Raw genomic sequence first — 25673 nt, forward strand, 5'->3', positions numbered from 1 at the left:
ACAGAAAATTCCATCTCCATGTGAGGAGGAACTTCTTGACTGTGAGGGTGAYAGAGCCCTGGAACAGGCTGCCCAGCGGGGCTGTGGAGTCTCCTTCTCTGGAGRTCTTCCAAACCCTCCTGGGTGCCGCCCTGTGCCCCGTGCTCTGGGTGTCTCTGCTGGAGCAGGCGGTTGGACTAGATGATCTCTAGAGGTCCCTTCCAATCTCAACCATTCTCTGATTCTGTGATTTTGAGTGCCAGGCGCTGAGGGCCTCCTGAGCCCTGCGTGCCCCAGACCTGCCCTCACCCCATGTTTCCCCCCAAGCCCCAGCCCCATGCAGCCCAGTCTTGGGTTGTGTTTCACTRCCCCAGGATGCTGCAGAGATGCCTGCCCCTGTCCCACCTGGCTGGGGCTCAGATGGGTCTTGGGCTGGGGCAGGGGGACAGGYCCAGCAAGAGAGGCGGGGGGACACTCGGAGCCTGTCCGTCCTTGAAGGATCCTCCATCGTTTTGATTACTACAAATCAACYGGAATAACTAAATAATGTCATTTGTGTACCATAAGTATGGTACACAAGGCAGTAAGGTTCAGGATTATGAATATAGTCATAATTKGAAAGTCTGCACTGGATGTGCAGATTCTGTATTTCCCACAAAATCACCAAGTATATAACAAAAATGAGTTTATCCTTATACAAACTTCATCTTGCGCTAGCAACTAAGTAGTAACAGAGTCCTCCTATATATGTTAACATCCTATGTTGATTCCAGAAAATAAATACTGTGATATTGAACTACTGATAATTTATAGTATAAAGTATTCATTACGAATACCATTTCTGTGTCCTTGCTGCACAGGGCTTGAACGTGTTCTCTTCTGCAGACTGCATGAGCACACGTGATGTTGCACATCAAGTGCACAAATTCCCTCAAGCTGTCTTCAGGTCGTCAAGTTAGCTATTATTCACATATGTATTAATAAATATGCATTAATAAACATACAAGTGAATAATATGCTCCACCTATGCATGTTAATACAAAACTAGGGACAAATATCTAAGCTTCAAGTACAAGTTAACTGCACATTGTATTTTCTTGACTCTTGGTCTGTATAATTACTAAGCATTTTCTCAAAACATTAACAAGAGACAACTCATTCTCTTACAAGAATGATAAATACCATCTATGTGACTCTATCATCCCATGATTAATAGGGTCTTTTTTATTCATGAAGTTAGATGTCAGACTCAGCTGAAAAATGTGTGTCATCTTATATGTATTTATTCGAAAGCCTAGTCAAACTGCTTTACATTGTTACAGATGGATACCAGAACGACTTCTCACTGTTTTACGAATTAACACAAGATATATGTCAAATGATGACCTTAAACTTCTTGTGCTGCAAGTTTCATTTAAAACTTGACAAATACACTGGATGCCAAAATAACATATTAATAACACTTCACATGGAGTCTATTACATCTTCTAACCACACGCCTAAAAACCAAATCTTTGAAGCCTCAAAATAACTGTTCAACTTTTCTGTATTCTGGAAAGGAAGATTATTCAGTATTTTTTTTTCTTTCCTTCTCTCTTGATCAYGCTCATAGTCCTCTCCAGACAGAAATATTCATTTTCAATTTAAGATCAGTAAACTCTCTTAAATCATACTGTAAAGACAGTTGATAGGAAGTGATGGAAATACTGCTACTGCTGCTTTGTACAAGTTTCACAGGATGTTTCTTTTTTGATGCAGAAGATTTATAAAGTGCTAGCAAGAAGGACCTTCAGCTGATATCCCAAACGGGTACCTAGATCACTTATTTCAAGTGCCACCCATCAATGCACAATATTTAAGCCCCCTACAAAATATATTAAAGAGTAATATGAACTTTTTAGAAAAACTTCTCTGAAGACCAAATGGCACAGCTAATAAGTATCAAGAATAATACAGTTCTGTGCTGGCTGCTTTTCATTGTAAATCATTACACTGGCTGACAAATCTCCAACTTTATCTTACTTCATTTCTTTTATAATTAATAGACTTGAAAGGCCATGAAATCAATTAATGTAAGCAAAGTTTGTACAGTGAATCAAGTCCCATATATTTCCATTGCCCCAGGCCTAAAAGGATGACCTGATATTTCTGAAAAAGCTGCTAAAATACAGCCGTACTACTGGGCTGAAACTAGTCTGGGGTTTTATTTTATTGTCCTGTTTTTAGAAGTATGATGGAGGCAATGGTTCAGAAAATGAGAAACAGTATATTAATTGAATTAAAAAATATCTGCATAAACCAACTGAGAGGCTTAGAAAATCATGGCAATGTCTGAATACAAAATATAGGTCAAAAAAAAAAAAAATGACTTAAGGACTATTTTGTGGTAAATACCAAATGGTATTGCTTACTTCTTAATGTTAGAAACTATATTTTTCAACAGATTTCAAAAGTAACTCAAGGTAGGAGAAGAAAGATTTGATGAACACATCCCCCATCTTCAGTAAAATTAGTCAAAATATGTAAAATATTAAAATACATGCAAGTCTCTGCAAAGCTACCATCTGAACATCTAGCATTGATTTTATGCCCTTAACATCAAGCTCTTATACCAATGTTACAAAACTACTTATTTTCAGCGCAACTTCAAACTATCATCTATTTCCACAGAGCTCATTTTGACAAAAAAAGAAAAAAAGTTCATTGTATTGCACAGCTTCCATTTAGAAACAAATGCTCACAATGTCAATATTTCTTTTCTTTAAGGACAATACATTTTAAATGCAACAGTGTGATAAATGAGAAGCTATTTTTCTGTAGGCTAATTATTCARCTATTAGTCACAACAGAAATGGCCCCAGTTCGGAGGGTTCCCCACGCCAAACGGAGGGGCAGTGGGGTACGGGGTGCTAAAGGCAGTGGTGGTGGCCAGCTGGCAGCAGAGCATCAGTATCAGATGCGGAGGAAACTCTGCCTCCCTCGTGCAGAGGACTTGGCAGCCGCCAAGCCTTGCTCCGAGCTAAGTTCTTCAGATGCTGCTTTTCGTAATGCAAATGCTTTGTGTGCTGGCATGAGATGCATGTATCTTATCTGTTCAARAGGATAATGCAAAGAACCAGTGGCAAGAAAAAAAAAATCTAGTGGGTTTGCATACAAAAATCAAAAATGACTCTAGCATAAAAAAGGCAAACTATGCCTATAGAAAACAATGTCATTTAGATGTACAAAAACCATTCTCCCATTATTTTCATTCACAGCAACATTTTTCATTCTTACCTCTATTTAATGACACTTGACTTTAYTGATCAAGAACATTCTAGATGAACGTTACAGCCCAACAGTGGTTGGTTATGAAATGATATCCAGAATTCAGTTATGTACAAACCTTAGTCTACACATTTGCATGACACTTCTATAATTGCTTTAAAGTGACAGTCATGTTTATACATATACATATATATATATGTATACACCTACACACATACATATAAAGCCATTTGTAAGTGCAATTTGCCCTATAGCAGCAACAAAGTCACTATGGGCAGAGCACTAAACAGTATCACATATAACAGATAACGTTAGCAGTGACTATTAGAAAGAGATGAACCCGCTTGTAAGTGCTGCTGATGCAATAATACAGTTACTTGAATTAATAAATATCTTTACACCCTTCATTGCTCTACTCCAAGCCTTGGGGGCAGCAGTTTTAACATGGCTCACRTTTCTGCCCTTAACACATGAACAAAGCTTGTTGTATTCCCATCGGTGTATCCCTGTCATCCTAGAACAGAAAATTAACCTGTGTCAGCAAAAGAGAGCTTTAGTTTCCCAATGTCATAAGAAAAGAAGTTATATAGCCTTTTCTTGGCTATGGAGGGGCAAGGTGCAGACAGAAACTTAGCTTTTGAGGTATATGAATATTYGGTTTAACAACAAAAACTTAAATATGTATTTCCATTATAAAAAAAACAATTTGCCTCATTTTAAAAGTCTAGTGTATACAGTCTAATGTGAATTCTGCCTTTGATACAGATAGTACTAGCTATGACTAAAGTGTTTTTCTCATGATGATCTACTGTGTAATTTGTGTAGCCTTTGCATATTGTCTCTGTGCAGCACATTCTGCAAATCTTTCCCATGCTGACAGTGAAAAAATTAACCTTCTTTTATCAGCATCGCTCACATCCATCTCTGCCCTGAAGGGAATATAGAAATAACTTACTAATRACATATGGCCAATCTTGAGCTTAAACCTAAGAATAACGACCAAAGCATGTCACTTGGCATGTTAGGGCAACCAAATCCCAGGAAAAAAAAAAGAATTTTCTCCTTTTATTGAGGGAAGTATCATGAGAGAGGAATTGYAGAGACTTCCTTTTCCCTACATCTCAGCACTCAGGTATATCCATGGGAGAATATATTTTCTGTCCTCACTGCTCTTGTAGGGAAAACAAAACAAGGACAAGAGGCAGAGAAAATATCTGAAAAGTAGAAAGTTCCGTTTTCTGTTTTTTAKCCCCCCATCATCTCTTTCCTCTAATGATATTATGAACAATATGATGTTTAGTGTTCTGAAAGTCATCTTCCTTTTTATGCTTGTATGGTTTTTGCAATCTCAAAAAAAAGTGACAAATATAATTATGTCTGAAAGAAATAAACCATCTCTTCTGGCAGAAGCAGAAAGAATACTAAAACATGATCTGTATTAGCTGTAAGCTAATTATAGTGATACCATGCACGCCTCTCAAATTCTGTTTGTGCCAGCACTTACATTATGAACCCCTAATTTCAGGGTTTTATAACTCTGTTCTACATGATTTAGCTACTTTTATGGGCATGCACAACACACTTGTTAATGGCTTTGTAAGTCACTTCTTTTATATAATAGCCTAAATTTTAGATAGATATTTTGTGGCTGAGTTGTCTGTTACCTGGTATAGGTCATGAACAGTTTCTGAGTAAAGTAACAATTTGAAATTGTCYGGGTCTGCGATGAAGTAAGATAAAACTCATCCAAAATCACAGAGTCCCAGAATGGTTGAGGTTGGAAGGGACCTCTAGAGACCATCTAGTCCAGCCCCCTGCTCCAGCAGGGACACCCAGAGCACGTGGCTGTCACCTACAGCCACCTAYAAGTCACCTACAAATGTCACCTACAAGTTGGAACTAAAAGAAGCATTGTGCTCAAATTARAGAGAAAAGAGACGCCATACATACTAAGACTTTTTAAAATCATCAGACAGTAGAGATTCTTGTCAAAGAAGTAAAGTTGTCATGAAAAAAAATAATAAACATTGCACATAGTGAGACAGTTTTATGAACACTGGATGGAGAATGACGTTTTGGCCTGGAAATCTTCAGAAAAGCTATCCAGTTAAGTACGTCAATAATTTCAGTAACTTAGTAAATTCAGACTCCCAGAAAAAGACTCCCAAAGTTCTAAAAAAAACCCCCACTATTCTGCATCACACTGGGACACCCCATAAAATGTGGCATAAACAGACACCACTTATTTCTGAAACAGAACATGCTCTGCAAATGCACTGTAACAAACAAGTCATAATTGCCTGAGATTTTTCCAGATACTAAAAACCTCTTCCTGCTTGACAAAAGGGAAAACACATGATAACCACCTGAGAAACAGCAGGCAGCTTGTGAGGAGGGCAAATCGGCAACAAAGGAAGAGTTAAGGCAGAGTTCACAGAATCACGGGATGGTTGAGGTTGGAAGGGAGCTCTAGGGATCCTCCAGTTCAGGCAGAAGCGCGACGGGGCGAATGCAGCAAGGCAGCCGGCCTCAGCACCCTCACAGGGCACAAACTCACCAGCAGCACAGATGAGAGTTCAGGGCATGTCTGCCCACTGCAGTATTAGAGCTTCTCTTGCAGACAGGAGAAGAGGCTAGATGCACTACAGATTTATTAATTACGGAAATTCCYGTCCTTTTGACTCAGCATTTCTTCTCATCTAATTCCCGCTGCCTGTTCAGACGTGGCCCCAGTCACTCACCCCGCCGCGACAGCCAGGCTCCCGTCTGCCCACTCCCGGTTCTGCAGGCTCCATTCCTGTCCCGTGACCAAGCCAGGAAAACGTAATGCCTGGGACCTACGGGAGCTCAAGTTCTACAGCTCAGAGGAAAAAATAACCTACATCTCTCAGAGACCATTCTCCATCAATCAAAAAGCAAGTATTTAAAAAAAAAAAAAAAGGTAATAAGGAGTAGTCTAAGACAGGGCTCTTCTCTTTTACCCAGTCTGAAACAATAYAGCCAGTTTATCAGGGAAAAGAAAAAAGATGGAAAGGATGCTCTGCCAGTAAAAAGCAGTAACAAATTGCTGTCTTTCAAACAGTTTCTGTTTCCAACAGTAGTTTCTGGGTATAGCTTATTTCTCAATAAATCAGGGTGAGATAGCTTATTCAAGACACAGATTCTCTAACCTCTATGAAATAGGTTTATTTTATTAGTATTTAATGATTCTCTATACCATGTATTGTTTTCTTGTTAACATTTGGTTAGGCGCTTAAAAAGGGCATCTTCAAAAGCATAAAGATAGAAATATGTCCAGATAGAGAAAAGCTGACTTGTTGGAAATATTACATCAATCTATTACTCCCTTGTAAGAATCTTTATCAGTTAAAAATAACTGGCAGAAAAAGATACAACCTTTCCTCTAATCAGTCAGTAGAAGGTCTACCAGCTTGGAAACCAATGCTTAGCGAGCAAATGGGGCAGAGTCACGCTGTGCAGGCCATAGCGTATATACTACTTTTTACTTTAGAATAATACCTCCGTAATAGCAGTCATATTAGTGCTACTTATTCCTAACCGAGATAACAGAGCTATCAACTCAGCAGTGGAATAGAAACACATTTTTTGATATATTCATCACCATCTAAACGTACTCTGTTGGAACATAACTGTTATTTTATACCTAGGRAAAAAAAAAAAARGATGCAAGGAGCCCTTTCCTCCCCGTGCCTCTTTTATAATTAAAAAGTGACAGTGAGTGATTGAAATGGAGTTAGTATGACATGTTTTGCTCCTCATTTGTTGAATTTTCTTTCTGATTCCTAACTGTGGAATCCCAATAGAACCCGTGGTTCTGCTCTTTCCTTTTCGTGAGAGATCCTGTCTTTTATTCAGCTATTTTAGCCTCTTGTTTTATCAAACTTCCTGCCTATGAGAGACACCTTTTGATTCTTTCTTATGTACTTAAAAGACATTTTTAATTGAATATAACAAAATGATTTTTTTTTGTTCCACTAAGCACAATGTTTAATTCTCTTCTATCCAAGTATTAGAAAGCACATTTACAGCTTAACATAGCTTAAAAYTGAATTAATATCAGCCTTAAAGACATGAATCATAATGACCTTTATGTAAGAAAACACTCGTTATTTCTCCTTTATAAATGATATTACCAATAAAGACAGGTATTTGTGTAGTCACAAATAGATTCTCGCCTCAGTATGTGAGCTAATGCCATTAGCTCATATTCAAAGCATTATTTCTAATTTAAATGAAGGCAGTAAAGACTGAAGCCTCATCAAGTTAAAGGAACAGGTAGTTTTCAGCCTCTACAAAACAAAAATAAATGCTATTCAAAATACAGACCTTTAGAAGTATTAGGAAAAGCACAGGTCTTAGAAAATGCATTCTCTAGGAGTCCTAAAAAATCTTACAGAGTTCCATGAAGTGCACAACAAAACCCATCGAAAGTCTTTAAAGGAAAAACATAGTGCTAGGGGAGAGAGAGCAGATTTTGACTTTTTTTTTTTTTCCTCCTCTAAAAGGCTATAAYCAAATTGTGTTCATAACTAAATAAATTTTATGCTTAATTCTGTAGCCTTCTCATGTTTCTTATGCTGGGCATATCAAGCAATTTAGAAGCAGAAATTTGAATCCCATTCTGTAAAAGAGAATCTGGGGCCCTCACCTTCCGCATGCAAACAGTTTGTCATAGCATTTTCTTACATAATATCCTTAACCTTGTAAAATAAAGAGGTTCTACAAACTGAAACTGCAGAAAACTGGGACAAGAAATCACATGATGTTCCTCACCGTAACAGTTCACACTTATCTTGTTATAATTTGTTTGTTGAACATGATAAAAAAACAAATTATGAAGGAAGTAGTTAGAGGCTGGAGAGACCCTACACTGAGTATCTGCTGTCATATAGTATTTGTTTCATAATGTTAGTGTTAAGTATATCACAATCTATCACATCACTGACAATTTTAAAATTGCTATYCTCATTAAAATATGCTTTGGAAAATGCTACACAGATCTGCGAGGACACTCTTCTTACAGCCTTATACTTCAGCTAAAGATATCAGCATATTGTTCTTTAATTCCCTGCTAATACCCAAGCAGGTTGACGGTATATGACAGCGGAAAATTTAATTATAAAATATTCATCCTGCACCAAATTTCTGTATTACAAACAWTATTATTATGAAGAACAAGGTGAAAATTCATGACAATTAAATACCAAACTTCATCAGAATAAAAAAAGAGGGTAAATCCCACATTTTAATAACAGAAGCATTTCCAACCTGAAAGCCCTTCTGCTGTTTTAAACATCCTGTAATAAGTATTTAGCTTTTCATCCATAAGAAAAGCATCTTTCTTGTTCATGAAGATGCAGTATAACTTAGATTTTACATATTTTGATTTTACTGAAGTTATCATATCAGACAAACTCTGGTCTATGAGGACCATTTTTTCTCATTACCTATGAAATGATAGTAGACTTGCATATTTTCTTTTAAATTGACTTCTTTAAATATCTAAAAAATGTAAAAGAACTATTTAACAGAAATTATTTTCTTTTCTTACACAACTTAATTTCACCTAACATTACTAATTTTGGTAATTGCTTCTTTTAATTCCTAGAAATGAAAAAAAAAAGAAAATTGCATGAAACTCGATAAAATCTACCAAAATTGATCACAAACCAAGTAGGCTTTTTGGTAAGTATGCATCCTTGTCTTAATTCTGCTACTACTGAAGTCAATAGTTTGTTCAAAAATCTCACAATAAATATTGGCTTGTTTAACTTTCCTCTGGAGCACAAGTCTAATCAAAAACATCACTGGATTTTTTTTTTACTAGGTCTGATTCATTGTTTATTGGGAGAAAACATKTAATTCTTATTGTTTTCTACCCTTTTTAGCCCTGAAGCAGCAACACAGGTAAGTGGGTTTGAGCTACATTCTATTTCTAATCAGGAATCACCAGCACACTTGCTTTCTGAACTCCTCCTAGTTTCCCACAGTTACAACCACTGAAAGCACTGAACTTGGCCTGATGATCCTGGAAACAGAATGTAGTCTAAATCCTTCAATTAACAGTAACAGCTCAGCAAGAAACAATACTGCAAACAAAAACCCAAACGTCTTTAGTTACAATTGAAGGACATCTGTTAGTAAAATCAATAATGCACAAACTGCATGTCATTAATACAAAATCACGTTCCTGATTGGAATTGTCCTCTGAAGCTCATGGTTAAATCCCTGCCTAATCTCAATCTGATTTTATGAAACTGATTTTATGAAACTGATTGGTTTTCTTTCTTTTTTCTTTTAATCTCAACACATATAACAATGACAACTAGACAGAAATGCAAGAATTGTGGTGGCTTAGCCAACAACAGGTATGACGCAGGTTCCTGCTGGTGAGTGGCAGGGAATCATCTGTATTCCACTCATCTGCTACCAACTATCAGCTCTCCCTTGCTGACCTTTTTATTTGTCTCATCTACTAGTTATGTTGTGTTTTCCAGACTGTCAATCCTTGGAGCAAGAACAGTTTTATTTATTGAGTGTGTTGAGCACAAGYGGTGTCCGACTTTGTCTTGGCCTTTGAGTGCTCCATGATACGAAATGTTAAATGATAACATTTCAAGATGGGCTTTTAGAGTAGTTGAAGCAATACTGAATTCCATCATAATAACACAGACAGAGAAAGTCCTTGAAATCAAAAAGTCAGTGTAGCAATTTAGCTCCCTTGTTTGTAATTTTAAGGTTGAGCTCAAGGAAGAAAGCAGTAAATGCCAGACATCTAACACTATGTGCATATTAAAAAAAAAAAAAAAGACTCTTCCAACAATCATACTATCAAAGGGGAAATGTAGCCTTCTCACATTGGATATATTTTTGTGCTATTTGTTTTTAATTTATGTTCTTTTAGCTACATTGCTGAAGATTTATATGGCCATGGATACGAATGAAACAACATTGCTAAAATATTGTCTGGAATACAGGCTATTCTCTGCAGTGAGGAAGAATCTTAAGAAGATATTTCTAAAGGAATCTGCACAGAACAGGACTTCTTAAGACGACAGAGAGATGAGTTAACGTTGTAGAAGCAAAAGCACAAATCACGAATAAAAATGGGAGTTCGTTAAAATGAAGCTGCTTCCTGCATCCACTAAATAAACCTTTGAATTCGACGCTGGTGATGAGAAGACTAAAGTCAGAGTTTGTCTCCYGATAGAAAAATAAGTATGGATGATAGCTAAGGTCTTGAAAATAAACCAACAAACAAGTAAAAAGTGAAAAAGCAAAGAAAAAGATATGTATCTTAACAGAAGTAGATTTTAAAAAAAAAGAAAAGTCTAAATTCTCCTGATACTCTTGATAATTAAATGCTGCATAGAAGGCACACGTATGTTACAATTTTTGATTGTGGCTGGAAATACTRGAAAACTGTACTGAATAATATTAAGGTAAGTCACTCCCTCATAAGAGTATTTGGGTTACATAAGTTTTTAAGATTCAGAAGGTTTCATTTTTCTTATTTTTGTTTTATTTTAGAATATAAGACAATATCAAGTAAAATTAAAATGTAGCTATTGTTTTTACAWTTTCGTCTAATCAATTCTTCACATATTTGTTCAGCTTTTCARAATTAATTAGGCAGGTTCATAGGGAGATCATTAAAGCCTGGAAGACCCGGATCATAAAATAAGCTATTTATTTTTAGGAAAGAAGTCCACAGTACTGAGAAAACATAACTTGAATTTTGAAATATTTCTGACATTCAAGCATTCTTTATTTAAATAACTATATATAGCATTAATTTAAGAACATTATRTCTTATCTAAATTAATAATAATCTCCTTATGCATTGTTCAGGTTTCTCTTTAAAAAATATGTAAAACATAACAAGTCTAAATTTTAGATTTAGTTTGGCATCAGTCTGAATTTTTGTATCCTTCCATATATATAGGCTCCTCAAGACTATATAGCACCTATGAACAGGAATAGAATAAATCACAGAATCACAGGATGGTTGAGGTTGGAAGGGACCTCTAGAGACCATCCAGTCCAACCCCCTGCTCCAGCAGGGACACCTAGAGCACGGGGCACAGGGAGGCATCCAGGTGGATTTGGAAGACTCCAGGTGGATTTGGAAGACCTCCAGAGAAGGAGACTCCACAACCTCCCTGGGCAGCCTGTTCCAGGGCTCTGTCACCCTCACAGGAAAGAAGTTCCTCCTCACATGCAGATGGAACTGCCTGTGCTGCAGTTTACACCCATTACCTCTTGTCCTGTCACTGGCCACCAATGAGAAGAGCTTGTCCCCTTCCTCCCTGCATTCATGAACTTATACATGTTAATCACATCCCCTCAGCTTTCTCTTCTCCAAGCTAAACAGGCCCGGCTCACTCACAGTCTCTCCTCATACGAGATATATTCCAGTCCCTTAATCATCTTTCTCACTCTCCGCTGGATCCTCTCTAGAAGCTCCATGTCCCTAAAAGCTGATAAGCAGGGGGTAAAATCCCTATTCTGTGGCTAGCTGCACAGTTCTGTTCTTTTATTATAATTATTATAAAATATACTAATTTTTTTTCCAGTTGACTGAAACGTCTCCAGGCTTGAAAGACAGACCACACTGTCCTGTTGCCTTACACTTGAGTGTAAAGTGTAACAAACTGTAGCCTGAAGTYCTGGCTACCCACTGGACTGACAAGCCAAATCCCATTTTGCTTGGAATTTTAATATTTTCTTGCCTATCCATTTAAGAGGGATATCAATGACTATTTCCTTTTCTTCATGCCTTACTTAAACAGCAACTAAACACACAAATCACCTGGAGATGATTAACGTGACAATTACTTTGAAAGCAGAACAGCCTGCTGTCAGATTTGAGAGGATCAAAATATAAAAGAAAATGTGTGAAAAAAGAACAGAATCACTATATTCACTGTCTGAGCKCTACTCTTTTGACAGAACAAGGGCAGAAAAGCTCACCCTTCTAAATGGATCCTTTAGCACTGGTGACAGAGCTATTTGCAAGAAGTTTTGAGCTTATGGACAATAAGAGCATATAATCAAATATTATTCAGCACTGTGACAAAACTGTTTTGACTGTTATTTTTATCTTTAAAATAGCAAAATAGGTACTGCAATATTAAACATTTTTTATGGGCTTACTTTACATTTTTTCTGACTTGTCAAACATTTTATGTATTCTCACTTGTAGAAGCAAAAGTAATGAGCAAAGCCAGTCATCCCTAAAAAGCTAAAATCAAGCTAAACTGAAGTCAAGGACAAAATGGGCAGAACTGCCCTCAAATCAACATAATTTTAACTAATATTCTACACAGCACAAGCTTGTAACRACATTTTTATCCAAGGTTTTAAAAGGCCTCAAAATTCTTAAACTGCACCAAGAAACAAATTTACCAAAGAGGGTTTATAAGCTTCTTAAGTGTGTTATCACAAAACAAGGAGATGACTTTACAAAACAATGGAAGGACAGAATACCAGTAAATGTCAAAAATCTTCATCAAGGAACTGCACAGCTTGATCATAGGTTCTTAGGTATAAATAGCTGCTTTGGTCATATACTAATTTTTTAAAAAGCATGTTTTGTCAAAACAATAAGTGATCAATCACTTAATACTAAGAATAGATTCTTAACATGGAAAAATCATACATATTTGAAATATTAAGACACACTTGAAGCATTTCCACTCTAAGTGTTTCTYCTCTTTGCTCACACATTTTCTTAAGGTATAATGTCTACAATAGTGCTTGTTTCATACATGCCGTGCTAAAAGAAATAGCATTCGGCTTGGTTTCTCAATAGTGTTTGTTAAGGAATCAAAATCAAAAATAAAGGAGGTAAAATTTACTGGAAATTGAGCTTAACAAGTTTGCCCCCTCCTCCCCAGTGCAAAAGCAGAAGCCTAGTGGAAGTGTTAACAATGCAGAGGCTATCGTACAATTCATAAAAATTACCATCATGGCACAGACCCAAAGTCACTGAGAAGGAGCAGGTCAGGACACAGCTGCTGATGTGTTAGGTGAAAGCTGTCAGTCAGTACCTAAGCGCTCATCAGAGAGCCAGCTGTCCCCCGGACTGCTCTCCCTCACCTCTTCCAAGTTTCATCTGAGAAAAGGGGAGGAGTATGGTGCTGATTTCAGACCATTGTGGTGGCGCTGGAGACCAACAACACAGGAAAATTCCATGGAAATGAGGCTTCCTGTTTTTTTTTTTTTGTTTTGTTTTCTTTCCTAAGGCTGACTCATGACTCTTCCTTTAAAGTTTTCATGAATCATTCTTACTGTTTTATCTTTGAGTTCAATCATTCAATCATCACTCTTCCTCATCTCTTTCAAGTCCTTTTTTTTTATAATTATCTCTCTATGTAATGAAATATCACTGCATATACAGATTTTTTGTGAATTTTGTCTTCCCTCAATCTGAGGCATGACAATTCTTTTTCACTCTCATTAATCAGTCTTTTCCTACAGACACTGATTCTGGTTATTCATTTCTGTTCAAAATCTTTAGTCTTTTTTTTTTCCCCCCTCACTTCTCTTGCTAAATTTTCACCAGTACGAAACATCTTCACCTTATTATTAATTATATTTTTTTATCTTCATCTCTATAATTTCTGAATATATTGAAGAGAAACAGAAATATTACAGATTTTTATTCTACGTATCAAAAGCAAGTGAATAAAACATATCAGGAGAGGAARCTCCTCTTTTCACTTTCAGGGAGAGGAATAATCATAGGTTTCCCTCTCCTAGAAGTCTTCTGAATTAATTCGGAAATTTTTCATCGTATATTTTAACATGGAATTGACATAATACAAAATATATCACTTAACCATAAAAAATGGTTAATTAATTATTCACAGGGGAAAACTTAGAGACAAATCTCAGCTGAATTGATATGTACCTTCTTTCTGCCTTCCTGAAAGATTTATGCTGTACAAATTTAGACATCTTCTTACTAGTATTTCTATTCCAGTATAGGTAACAACATATAAAACATAACCCCCCATTATCTCTGTGTGTGAAGAACGGTTACTGAGGTTACTCAAAGTTTACTGCAGTATCTACTGGTAGAATTGAATTGGTAGAATTGGTAGAATTGAAAAATGACTGATGAAACGTTGGAACTGCCTTCAGGAACTGTCTTCCTGCTGCTACAGGGACGTAACTTTCATTAACACCACCTCCATGTTTAAGCTTGTTGGAATTATTTGTAGTGCTTAAACGACTTCACTACTTAAAACAAAATAATCACACTGTTCTATATTAATTAGAAAAGTACAGACCCAGTTCTTCTGCAAACGGTTATTTCATTCCAAATCTATTTCAAATGCCCAATAAGAAAGTTTCCAGCAGAGCGATCCACTCTGAGGTAATAATATATATGAACAAATCACCTGTGAACTGTTTTTAACATATTACAGTTTAAAATACTTTCAGGATTATAGGTGAACAAATACATTTCATTTCAGGAGTCAGACATGTTCTGTACATGACAACTAGTTAAAAGAATGACAAAGAATGAGAAAGGTGATTTCAGTCTGGTGATTCAAGGAACAGCTATGAGACAGGCAAATCAAAGAATATCAAGAATCTGGAACTTGACTTAATTTACCTTGTTTAACAAAGTTAGTTTATGCCTCTTCCCTGGAAACACATGCTCTAAAACAAGGTGTCAGCAGCCTTTCAAGGGATAGTGAGATGGATGATATCCTTGTTTTTCCCAAACAGCAGTTTTCATCCAGATGAAAATGAGCAGGAGTTAGAAAGCTCAGCAGGAGTTAAGAGATCATATTTCTCAAGGGGACCATTACTGCCTATCAGTTGACTTGTTATCTTGCCTTTGTGCAGGGAAGAGGCTTTATTACACTGCTTCCTCTGGCAAGCACTGTGGCTTTCCGTTTGCAACTCTACATCATGAAAGTCATCCAGAATCGACCTGCTTGCCATCTCTGTCATTCCTGCTATAAAGCATCATCTGCAGATCCTTACTCTAAGAAGGCAGTAGTTAGCACATGTTTTCAGTATCTTGTATTTTGGTAATTTTCATTAAAAAAAACAGTACAGAGAAAATAAAAATTGGTCATGATTTAGAACCTTCATCTCATCCCTAACAGAGTCACCTTGCAGATGCCATCATATACCGTTGGAAATTGCTGCTCCTCACATCGGTGTCAAGGACTATGAACTAAGCAGACTGTGATGGATGTGTTTTATTGTGTATACTGCTGCTGAAGTTTGGGGCTATAAATAAAGTGTGCCACGGAGTGCTCAATCTAAAGAGACAGTGCCTCTCTCATCCAGACTCTATTGGAAGGAGAGAACACAGAGCTCTGGTGAGACCTGCGTCTCCAGCAGGTCGAGGGAAGTGATCSTCCCCCTCTACTCAGCCCTGGTGAGGCCACATCTGGAGTACTGCGTCCAGTTCTGGGCTCCCCAGTACAAGAGGGATGTGGAGCTGCTGGAGAGAGTCCAGTGCAGGGCTACCAGGATGATCAGGGGCCTGGAACATCTGCCCTGTGAGCAAAGGCCGAGAGAGCTGGGCCTGTTCAGCCTGGAGAAGAGGAGGCTGAGGGGGGACCTGATCAGCGTGTATAAATACCTYAAGGGAGGCAGTGTGGTGTTTYGACCCTAAACTTTTAGAGTAACATGCTGATCTCGGAGAGAGGGCTAGGTAATGGCAGGCAAATGACAAGCTTGAGCATAAAGCCTCTCATGTGTGGACGTCAAGTATTTCGGCAACAAGACCTTTTTTTTTCACTTTTGCTATTGTTTTTTCATTGTTTTTCCAACTCCTTGGACATTTATCACAGATTTTGAATTGAACTACTAAAACTGTTGAAAATTGAGAATGCTAACAATAAATACCCTTCTCGCTATTTTCACTGGCCTGTTTTCCTTGGTCTGCCTTGGAATTCACATATCACAGAAGYAAAAATGAAAAGGCATTATGCAACAGGAACAAGAAAAGGATAAACGACACAAGACTAGACTTCAGTTTCAGAGGAAATTTTGAGTCATTAGCACTATTTACTGCATAGAAGAAGTGTGTGCAAATGAGACTGTGCTTTTACTTGGGCTACCGAAATTTAAAGGGATTCGTCTTGGAAGAGACAGCTGTTGAACTACCTAGTTACACTCTTGTCTCTTTTTTATATTTCTGTTTTCCAGAGAAGGAGAGGCCTGTATTTTTGACAGACATGATAATATTAGATAGTTGCTGTTAATCACAGTCTTTGACTTTTTTTTTTTTTTTTTTTTTTTTGTTATCTGCACCAGCAATTTCATAAATCAAACTGTAGACACTTGAGCAAGGACAATTTTATAATACTTATTCTGCAAATTCAAGAGCTATTTAGCTACTAGAAGCATTTTGTGTTCAAATCAGTTTTTGTTCAGAGCTTAAAATGCTGTTTCTAATTCTAAAGTTGTCCTTGAAAGGACCCATCCTCGCTGCAACCTAACTTACAGACCATACTGAGCCTTTGTGCCACGGGTTCTCTTAGAGCAAGTTTTATCTCTAGGTATAGTTAAAACAAGAGCAAATGTCTCTAGAGGGCTGAATTCAGAGTAGATCAGAGAATGTAAACAACATTAAATTATAATTCTTGCAAACCAGTCAGATTTTTTTCCCCGAAGWTTTACACTTGTGGACACTTCTGTAGATTTTCAGAATCCTGCTCATCCAACACTGCCCAGAAAAGCATATCAGCAATGAATAATATAAACATAATATTCTTTCAAATATAAATAACCATCAGAATGAACACAGCATTGCCTTAAGTGTTTCTAAACATCAGTCTGATCAACATGTTCTGCTAAAGAATAAAATGAGCATAGTTTTAATCAATTGCTGCTTTTGGTGAATGTTTATAGAGCAATCTTCAACAACAATCACGTCCTGAGTTTTACTGACCTAAATTACACAATTCGGCTACAAAAGTCATACCATAATGACCAGGAGTTTGTTCCAAATAGAAAATTTATTTCTTGAAGGATGGTTAATAGACAACAGAAGACAGTCACAGATGCCACAGTTATCCCAGTTTGAACCCAGAATATTGCTAGGGAATCAGCAACAGAAACTTTGTGAGACCATCTTTTACATAACTGAAGAAGTATTTTATAACTGCTACAATGATGATTTGTTTGACTGCTGGAAACTTGTAGACATGTTTTATATCTTTATTTCTCATTAATATAACAGGCTCATTAAAGTAAATGAAGGTTAATTTAACCATATTCAGGCACTATATTAAATAAATTATTGCATTTGTCTTTCAAATAGTTTGTCTTTCATTCTGCTATCTTCATCAAATAGTATTTTGAATAATTAGAATATTATCATATTGCCATTATAAAGTTACAGCGCTATTAGATTCTTATTAAGACTTTCAGGTCACCTATAGCATTTATTCAAAATGTTATAAAATCTAGGCAAAGTACCCCAGGCTATGAAACAAGAAAGTAATTCCTTATATCACTGTGTGCATTTCTAAGGTCTTTACCATTTGGATGATTACATTACCTCAGTTTTATATTCACTAGTCAGGAGGTAAATGTCAGTTTGAATCATTGAATCTCCATTTTTTATACCTTTCATTTTGTTTGATAGGCTTTTTACCCATTGTAATTTATTGCTATTACTGATGAAAGTACAAAGTAAAAAGCTGAGTGTGTAATCAAGGCTAATGGTGATCCAAATACCATGTGAGAATAAATCAGTAAGAAAAAAATATTCTAGAGATAAATGGAGATGTTTACCATTTCACTTGAAATACTATTACAACAACTGCTCAGTAAAATGCAAAGCTGTAGAAAGAACACTGTATCCTTTTTTTCTTTTTTTTTAAGCATTACATGCAGAATATTGTGAAATTAAAAACTAAAACTTAATGCTAACAACTCAATTTAGCTTGTGATGTAAGTTTTCTTTTTTAATCATGATGTGTAACAGAAAAGAGAAAAAAAAAGCCATATAAAGAGGCAAACAGCAAAAAGACATTTGAATTTTATAGGTAGGGACATATATTGTCAAATTCATGGGTTGTAGAAATCCTGCTCCTTTCTCTTTTAGGACTCATTACTCCAGAGCAAATCTCCCTTTTTTCATGAAAAAGCTGAAGCACACCTGGGACGATTTCTGACAGTTATTAAATCATTTTTTCTTTCCACAAGAATACTCTATTTCTAAATTATTCCTTTTCCTTTATTTCTAAAGTACCTTGCTATTTTTATGGAAGAAGAAAAAAGAAAAAAAACACTATGAGAAAACACCTCTGCAGTTTGCCTAAGGACCAGCTACAGAAGCTGCTTCAATGAAAGAAAATATTCTTATTCACTTGAATAGCTTTTCCGAAAAGCCTCAAGACAGAAGCTATACCAAATAATATCCAATAAGTTAAACTCAGATCAAAAATTGTGTTTCTGTTTTTTTAAAGTATCTTCAAGCTTGCACATTTACAGTCAAGAAAGAAAAAATGATTAAGCATTTAAAAACAATAGCTTTTGTATTATTCTATTATGAAAGCTAAAAATATATTAGACTATATATACAGTACCTTTGGATACTGTTTGACAGGGATCAGAACTCTTTCTGAAAGTTTTATGTTTTTGTTGCTGATAACATCAAGGTATTTCTTCTCTTCATCTTCCTTCTTGCCTTCAGAACCCTGAAATTTTTCAATTTCTGAAAAAAAAGGCAAACAAACAAAAAGGAATCAGTGACGTGCTACTTGTCATCCTTGCAAATTTTACCTTCTCCAGTCTAATACAGATTTTTCACCAAACATTGGTGCTATTTGCACTTATGTGACTTGTACTGTTAGCTTTGAAAAAAAACAGGCTGTCAGCAGTGCAGAGAGATAGAGAGGTGACAGGCCGAGGTTTGCACTGCTTGACTAATTCTCCCCCAACAGCAACCGATTCCAAATGATCTGAGTGGGAACAGGAACAGATGAGCCTGARGACTCAGTCTATCAATCATTAAGARAGAATCACATCATCTCGGCTTGAGATGATGTGTCTGGTTTGTTTGGTACATGTGACCTGCCAGAATTAGGCAGATTCAAAATGAAATGGCTAACATTCAGTGAGAGCATTAAAAAGGAAGAATCTTCTTGTTTTTATTCAAGTATGGGATTTTTTGGTGTGCGTAAATCACAGCGGTTCAGAAGTGGCATAACTCTCTCTCTCTGAAAAGGATTAAGAATACCTTAAAGCAAAAAGCACTAAATTATTTAAAGTTTGTACAAAATAAGAAATTAAGGTAACTCTTGCACAACAAGATCTTTCATAGAAGATGCACAGTAAGTAATAATTAGACAAGATAACAACAATGACAGGTAAAACATTTGATAAGAGCTTACAAAGCCCAACATATATATTCAGGTTCTACAGTTTGAGTGGTTTCACAAGAATCCTTAACATCCTAAAGCTCTGCAAGCAATGGATAACAATAACATTTGAATTTATTACCACGCAAAGACCTGGTTTTTCAGAGTTTCTTGATAATTATGGGTATTATTGAAAGAGCTGCATTTATAGCAGTGTCATTACTGACAGTTAGAAAATGGCAATGCTGATAGTGAGTTAATTAATTGGATGAAAAGGGACAGTTGTGCCTGTGAGAACTTCCAATGTCAAGGCCCAGAAAGCCAGCACAGGGAGGAGTAAAAGCTAAAAAGGATTTGCAACACATATGCAGGTATTTCTTTGATTTACAACAAACACATAGGAAAAACTATGCTCCAAGGCAGCAGCCCACATCATGCTTTGTTGATAAATACTAATGCTGCCYATTCTGGATGAAGACTTAGTTTCCGTGAACAGCACGTGAATGTGGCCTTTACAAGAACTTTTAAAATCCTTCAGACAAGGATGGAGACAGGATGTACATCTCCCCTAATTTAAAATTATAAAAGCTATTTTAATAAGCACTAAAAAATTCAAGCTTCATTTTCATAAAACAGAATCACAGAATCCTTAAGGTTGGAAGGGACCTCTAGAGACCACCTGGTCCAACCCCCCTGCTCCAGCACRAGGCACAGGGCGGCATCCAGGTGGGTTTGGAAGGTCTCCAGAGAAGGAGACTCCAAAGACTCGCTTAGTCTTTCCTCATACAATAGATGCTCTAGGCCCTTAATCATTTTGATTGCCCTCTGCTGGATCCTCTCCAGGAGCTCCACGTCCCTCTTATACTGGGGAGCCCAGAACTGCACACAGTACTCCARGTGCGGCCTCACCAGAGCTGAGKAGAGGGGCAGAATCACCTCCCTTGACCTGCTGGCAACACTCCTCCTGATGCAGGCCAGGATCCCATTGGCCTTCTTGGCCACAAGGGCACACTGCTGMCTCAKGGTTAACTTAGTGTCAACCAGGACTCCCAGGTSCCTCTCTGTGGAGCTGCTTTCCAGCAGGTCGACCCCTAATCTGTACTGGTGCCTGGGGTTATTCCTCCCCAGGTGCAGGACCCTGCACTTGYCCTTAYTGAACCTCATGAGGTTCCTCTCTGCCCAACTCACCAGCCTGTCCAGGTCCCTCTGGATGGTAGCACAGCCCTCCGGAGTGTCGGCCACTCCACCCAGCTTGGTGTCATCTGCAAACTTGCTCAGGGTGCATTCCGTGCCCTCGTCCAGGTCATTGATGAACAAGTTGAACAGCACCAGGCCCAGCACCTAGCCCTTGGCGACACAAGCTGTTCTCACTGGTGGCCAGCGACAGGACGAGGGGTAATGGCCACAAGCTGAAGCAYAAGAAGTTCCGTCTCCAGGTRAGGAGCAACTTCTTTACTGTTAGGGTGACAGAGCAGTGGAACAGGCTGCCCAGGGAGGTTGTGGAGTCTCCTACTCTGGAGGTCTTCAAAACCCGCCTGGATGCCACCCTGTGCCACATGCTCTAGGTGTCCCTGCTGGAGCAGGAAGGTTGGACTAGATGATCTCTAGAGGTCCCTTCCAATCTTAAATATTCTGTGAATCTGTGAAACCACTGGCCACAGGCCTCCAACTGGATTCAGCCCCATTTATCACCACTCTCTGAGCTCTGCCACCCAGCCAGCCCTCGGATCCACCTCACCATGCACTCGTCCAACCAACATTTCCAGAGCTTCCCTATGAGGATGCTATGGGAGATGGTGTCGACATCGATGAGGATATTATGTGAGACGGCTTCTTCCATCCCTCCGGCACCTCCCCTGCTCGCATGCTCATGCTTAATTGCTGCTTCTTATTTACTAGATTTGTCCCTCCCACTGAATGCAAAATATCTTTTTTTTTTTCTTTCAAATATACTCAAGCGCAATAGTAGTTGTATTGAACTGGGTAAACTTCCTAAATTTTAAACAACAAAAAGTTTTTCTCTCAATTCCTGTGTAAGTGAAAGTTTCTATGTTCATTTCATCAATATTAAAAAAAAAAAAAAAAGCAATGAAAAAGTAAAAAGGTTAACATTTTCAAATCTGACTGCAGATTTGAATACTCAAGTATGCTGCAGGATTTTCAGGGCTCCTGAGTATTGCCAGCTTCTACTGATCATTCACCCTCTGAAAAATCCTAATTATAATCACGACCATCAAAACCCATACAGCATGTTTGAAAAACACTGCATTCAATTTTATTTGGCATATCAGCATGAACATTCAGAAACACTTTTCAACCCAATTTGGCTGCAAACAGGTTTTGAAAATAATCAATTTAAGTGATTTTTTTTTCTGTGAAAGTGGACATCTTTCTCCAAATTGTCCAATTCAATTTCAATCTTGCTGCAGTGCAATAAATCTTGAGACACATCTTATTGGATAAACATTAAACAATGTATTATAAAATATTATTAAAGTCTGCATAACAGATCATCTACCTGATGCAAAAGTAAAAAGCGATTTACAGAACTGCATGCCCTGCTACAGGTCTCATAAGTGATGCTACTTACATCAAAATTGCTGCTACCAGACATCCCTCTACCTATCTCTGCAAATCTCACGGGGCACTCGTGAAGCCTTCTTGAACCTTAGAGCCACCCTCAAAGCCTTTACAGGGAGATCTGTCCCTCAGGTCATACCCTGAATAGAGCCTCACATGTAAGTCCTCAGTGGGGTMTGTGCTACCTACCCTCAAGTTTAAGGACTAACAAAGTCACCGAAGAGCGRCCTTTCAATGTAGAAAGAGAACTGTTGCTTTCAAGTAAAATTGGTGGGCAGGAGAGAGGCGGACGTGATGCAATAAACTAATTACTGGACTGAGATAAAATGTGCAATTCTGTTTTATATTCAGCAAATGCAGCCCTCAGCAGACGTTGTGTCATTAAGACCCATGTGGATCAGAAGCAATTGGATGTTACCATGAAAGAACTTGGATCAGGATCAAACCATACCTTGATCACTTCTGATTCTCTGACTTGYGGCACCAATGTGCAAAAAGTTTCATTAATTGTAAATTAAGGGCTGCCAACCAGTACTGAAAACTACAGACACTTGTAACACACACTGTGAAAACATAACCACTTTCAGGTTTTCAAATTGCATGTTTAATTTATAAATAAATCCATGACATGTTGCCTGCTTACTAAAAGGCAGAATTAGTCCAGGATTTTGAGAATACGAAAGGTCCATCAGCACCAATGCTCAATTTCAACATGGAGAAAAACAGAGCGCCCAACAGAACATTTTAATCAACACGGATCTCACAGGCAAAAAGCAAGAATCCGTTGAGAAAAARAAATCTTCACACATTTTCCACCCACTTTTCCTTGGAGCTAACTGAATTACAGCAGGAAGACAGACAGCTATTCAGTTACCTCCTACGGTACCTGTCATCTTTCAGCAGCACCAGGGAGCTCTGTGATTCCCGTGGACCCTGTCCCTCGAAACTGGAAGTGGGCACCTGCATCACAGCCTTGTCAAAGAAGCCATAGCTGGACAGCAGGCAGAGGACAAGGGCATTCCTCACGTTTCTAGAGGCCTTTCTCCAAAGCAAAACTCGTAGCAACCTCTCCTTTGAAGAGACTTGGGATTATAACATTCTGGAAGTACCATGGGCTTGGTTAGACTTCCATGAGGGGAAGATCTGCTTCCTTTTCCTCACTGTTTTAACATAAAACTGTATAGCTGAAATGAATGGCTCCTACTTTTTAAAAATTATCCACTTTACTTTTACAGTACCAATAAAACGATGTTAATTATAGTTAGCTTCAATGTWCCTGACACCTTTTACAAAACTTGTGTCATGAATATAGTTTTTCCATTAAAAGTAGGCATCCCACAGTAAAAACATCCTTTTGCTACACTTACAGTCACGTCAAAACTCATCAAAAAATAATGTTCTTCTTGTCAGCCCGTCCAACCTACCAAAAGCGAAATCTACACATCCTTGTCTTGGCTGTCAACATTTGCTTCCCATTCAGAAGAATCCTGCAAGCTTACTTTRCAACTTCTCCATCTCGCTTTTCTGAGTCTTGGGTTTGTGGTGCTGCCTTTATTTCATTACAGAAACATCAGCTGTCGTTACAAGGTCAGACCCTTTTAAAGTGTGGTCTGCTTCCATTAATGGGAGTGATCTCTGTAATGGGAATATCACCAATGTCTTGCCTGTATGTGGTGTTACGCAGTAGCAAGGTTATCCAGCACTCTGCAAAGCACACTGTGCTGTGTGGGCACTCTTGGTTAGGCAAACAGGACAACATTTGAACAGAAAGAATGAGCAAATACCAGCAAATCAATATGTATTCGATATACCATTATCTTAAAAAGAAAGAAAAGAKCTATTGTTATTTAAAGCCATTCAAAATGACGTGGCCCCGCGAGGAGAGGCTGAGGACCTGGGCTGGTGCAGCCTGACAAATGGACAGCTCTGAGGGACCTAAGAGCAGCCCCCTGAGACCTGTGGGACCACAGCAGGGCTGACCCTGCTTTGAGCAGGAGGCTTCACCAGGGACCTGCAGGGACCCTTCCAGCCTCAACTCGCCTACAAACCTGTGAACTTAACACCTTCAAAACCTTTCAAGCTCAATTTGTTTGGACATGACCAAAGGATTCRAAAGGTTTTGTAGATAAAACTGCACAAAGATATAGGAATAGTATGAGAATTTGCAACTTTAAGAAATGTGCTAACAAAATGTAATAATTAAATAGAGGTAGAGAAGAAATTAAAAATTGAAATGCATTTGAATCTATAGCTAGCCATGGAATCACAGAATGGTTAAGGTAGAAAGGAACCTTTGGAGATCATCTAGTCCATCTCTCCTGCACAAGCTAATGAAAAGGTAAAAAGAATTAATAAGAAACCAAAGTAATAAGAGGAAAATGACAGAGAGCAAAGACTGAGCAAAGACTTCTCCTCTTCAAAAAAGAAAAAAAAATCCATGTATTTGATGTTGATTTAGCAATCATTATAGATTACAAACTATCTAGGAGAATATTAATAGTGTTAAATAGCTAGAAAAGTTTTCAAGTAGAAATACTGTATCTTGCTAAATTTATGACCATCATTTGCTCAGATATAGCTTTCTCAGGAGCATTTAAAGCTTGATTGCAAGCAATTTCACAAYAGGGTACTCCATATAACTTTAGGTCTATATAAACTCTAACTACTAAAATATGAGCATCTATGACGAAGCTGACTGAAGGATAAAAAGACAAATAGATGGAGTCTTTGTCACTTTCGTTATTTGAGGCCAGCAGCAGTGCGTACAAAAGAAGAAAAAATTCTGAATGTATTTTGAGTGCAATGACCTACAAAAACACAGCTGATGAAATTAGTCACAAGATATTACATTTTTTGCTGCTGTTAGGAGACTACTGCTATTAAAAGCACTGAGAAATTACAACACTGATTAAATAATTTATATCTATTATATATTAATAAATATATATTAATATATTTATGTGTTTAATGAGATTGCAAAAAAGAAAGAAAAAAAGAGARAGAAAGGAGGGAAAAAAAGGACAAGAATGAAGGAAGAGAAAGAAGGAAAAAGAAAGAAAACCAGACACTGAGAACAATTTTTGAAGACTAAGGTTCTTTTAAGAGTGCCTTTGAAGTCAAACCTATGTTTCTTTGGGGAGCCAGTCTGCACGGGCTGTGACGAAGGTTTGATGTTACCAGCTGCTGCATTTCCAGAACTCCTGTGTGCCACTCACTGAGTCGCTGGGCTCGGTGCGGTTCTCCCTCCTTACCTCTTAGCTTCAGAGCAGCTTAGGAAGTATTATGAATATGTTACCAGTTAGATGAAAGGCAAACTTGAAAGTTGCCAGGGTATTTTTTATTTAATTCTGTTTTTCTTTCATCTGAGACCAGCCATAAAAAGAAACAGAAAGCCTGAAGATCTATTCAGACCAGAAAAAAAAAAGAAAGCAAAAGTTACCAAAAATATGGACAGTGTTCTTCTTTTTGWGCATAGCTGTA

General features: G+C 37.6%; 1 protein-coding gene across 1 annotated transcript in view; it reads right to left on the reverse strand.

Annotated features, from left to right (window-relative positions):
• KHDRBS2 (KH RNA binding domain containing, signal transduction associated 2) overlaps window positions 1-19070 on the reverse strand; it is a 293914-nt gene extending 274844 nt beyond the window's left edge. Inside the window, exons 1-2 of the mRNA XM_026036664.1 lie at window positions 19064-19070; window positions 18840-18967 (exon numbers count right to left, since the gene is read on the reverse strand). Of these exons, the coding sequence (XP_025892449.1) occupies window positions 18840-18967; window positions 19064-19070 (135 nt within the window). The remainder of the gene's footprint in view (window positions 1-18839; window positions 18968-19063) is intronic.
• Between the last annotated feature and the right edge of the window lie 6603 nt (window positions 19071-25673).

Source organism: Nothoprocta perdicaria, unplaced genomic scaffold, assembly GCF_003342845.1.
Source record: "Nothoprocta perdicaria isolate Ctin4 unplaced genomic scaffold, notPer1 scaffold_184, whole genome shotgun sequence".
Lineage (NCBI taxonomy): Eukaryota > Metazoa > Chordata > Aves > Tinamiformes > Tinamidae > Nothoprocta > Nothoprocta perdicaria.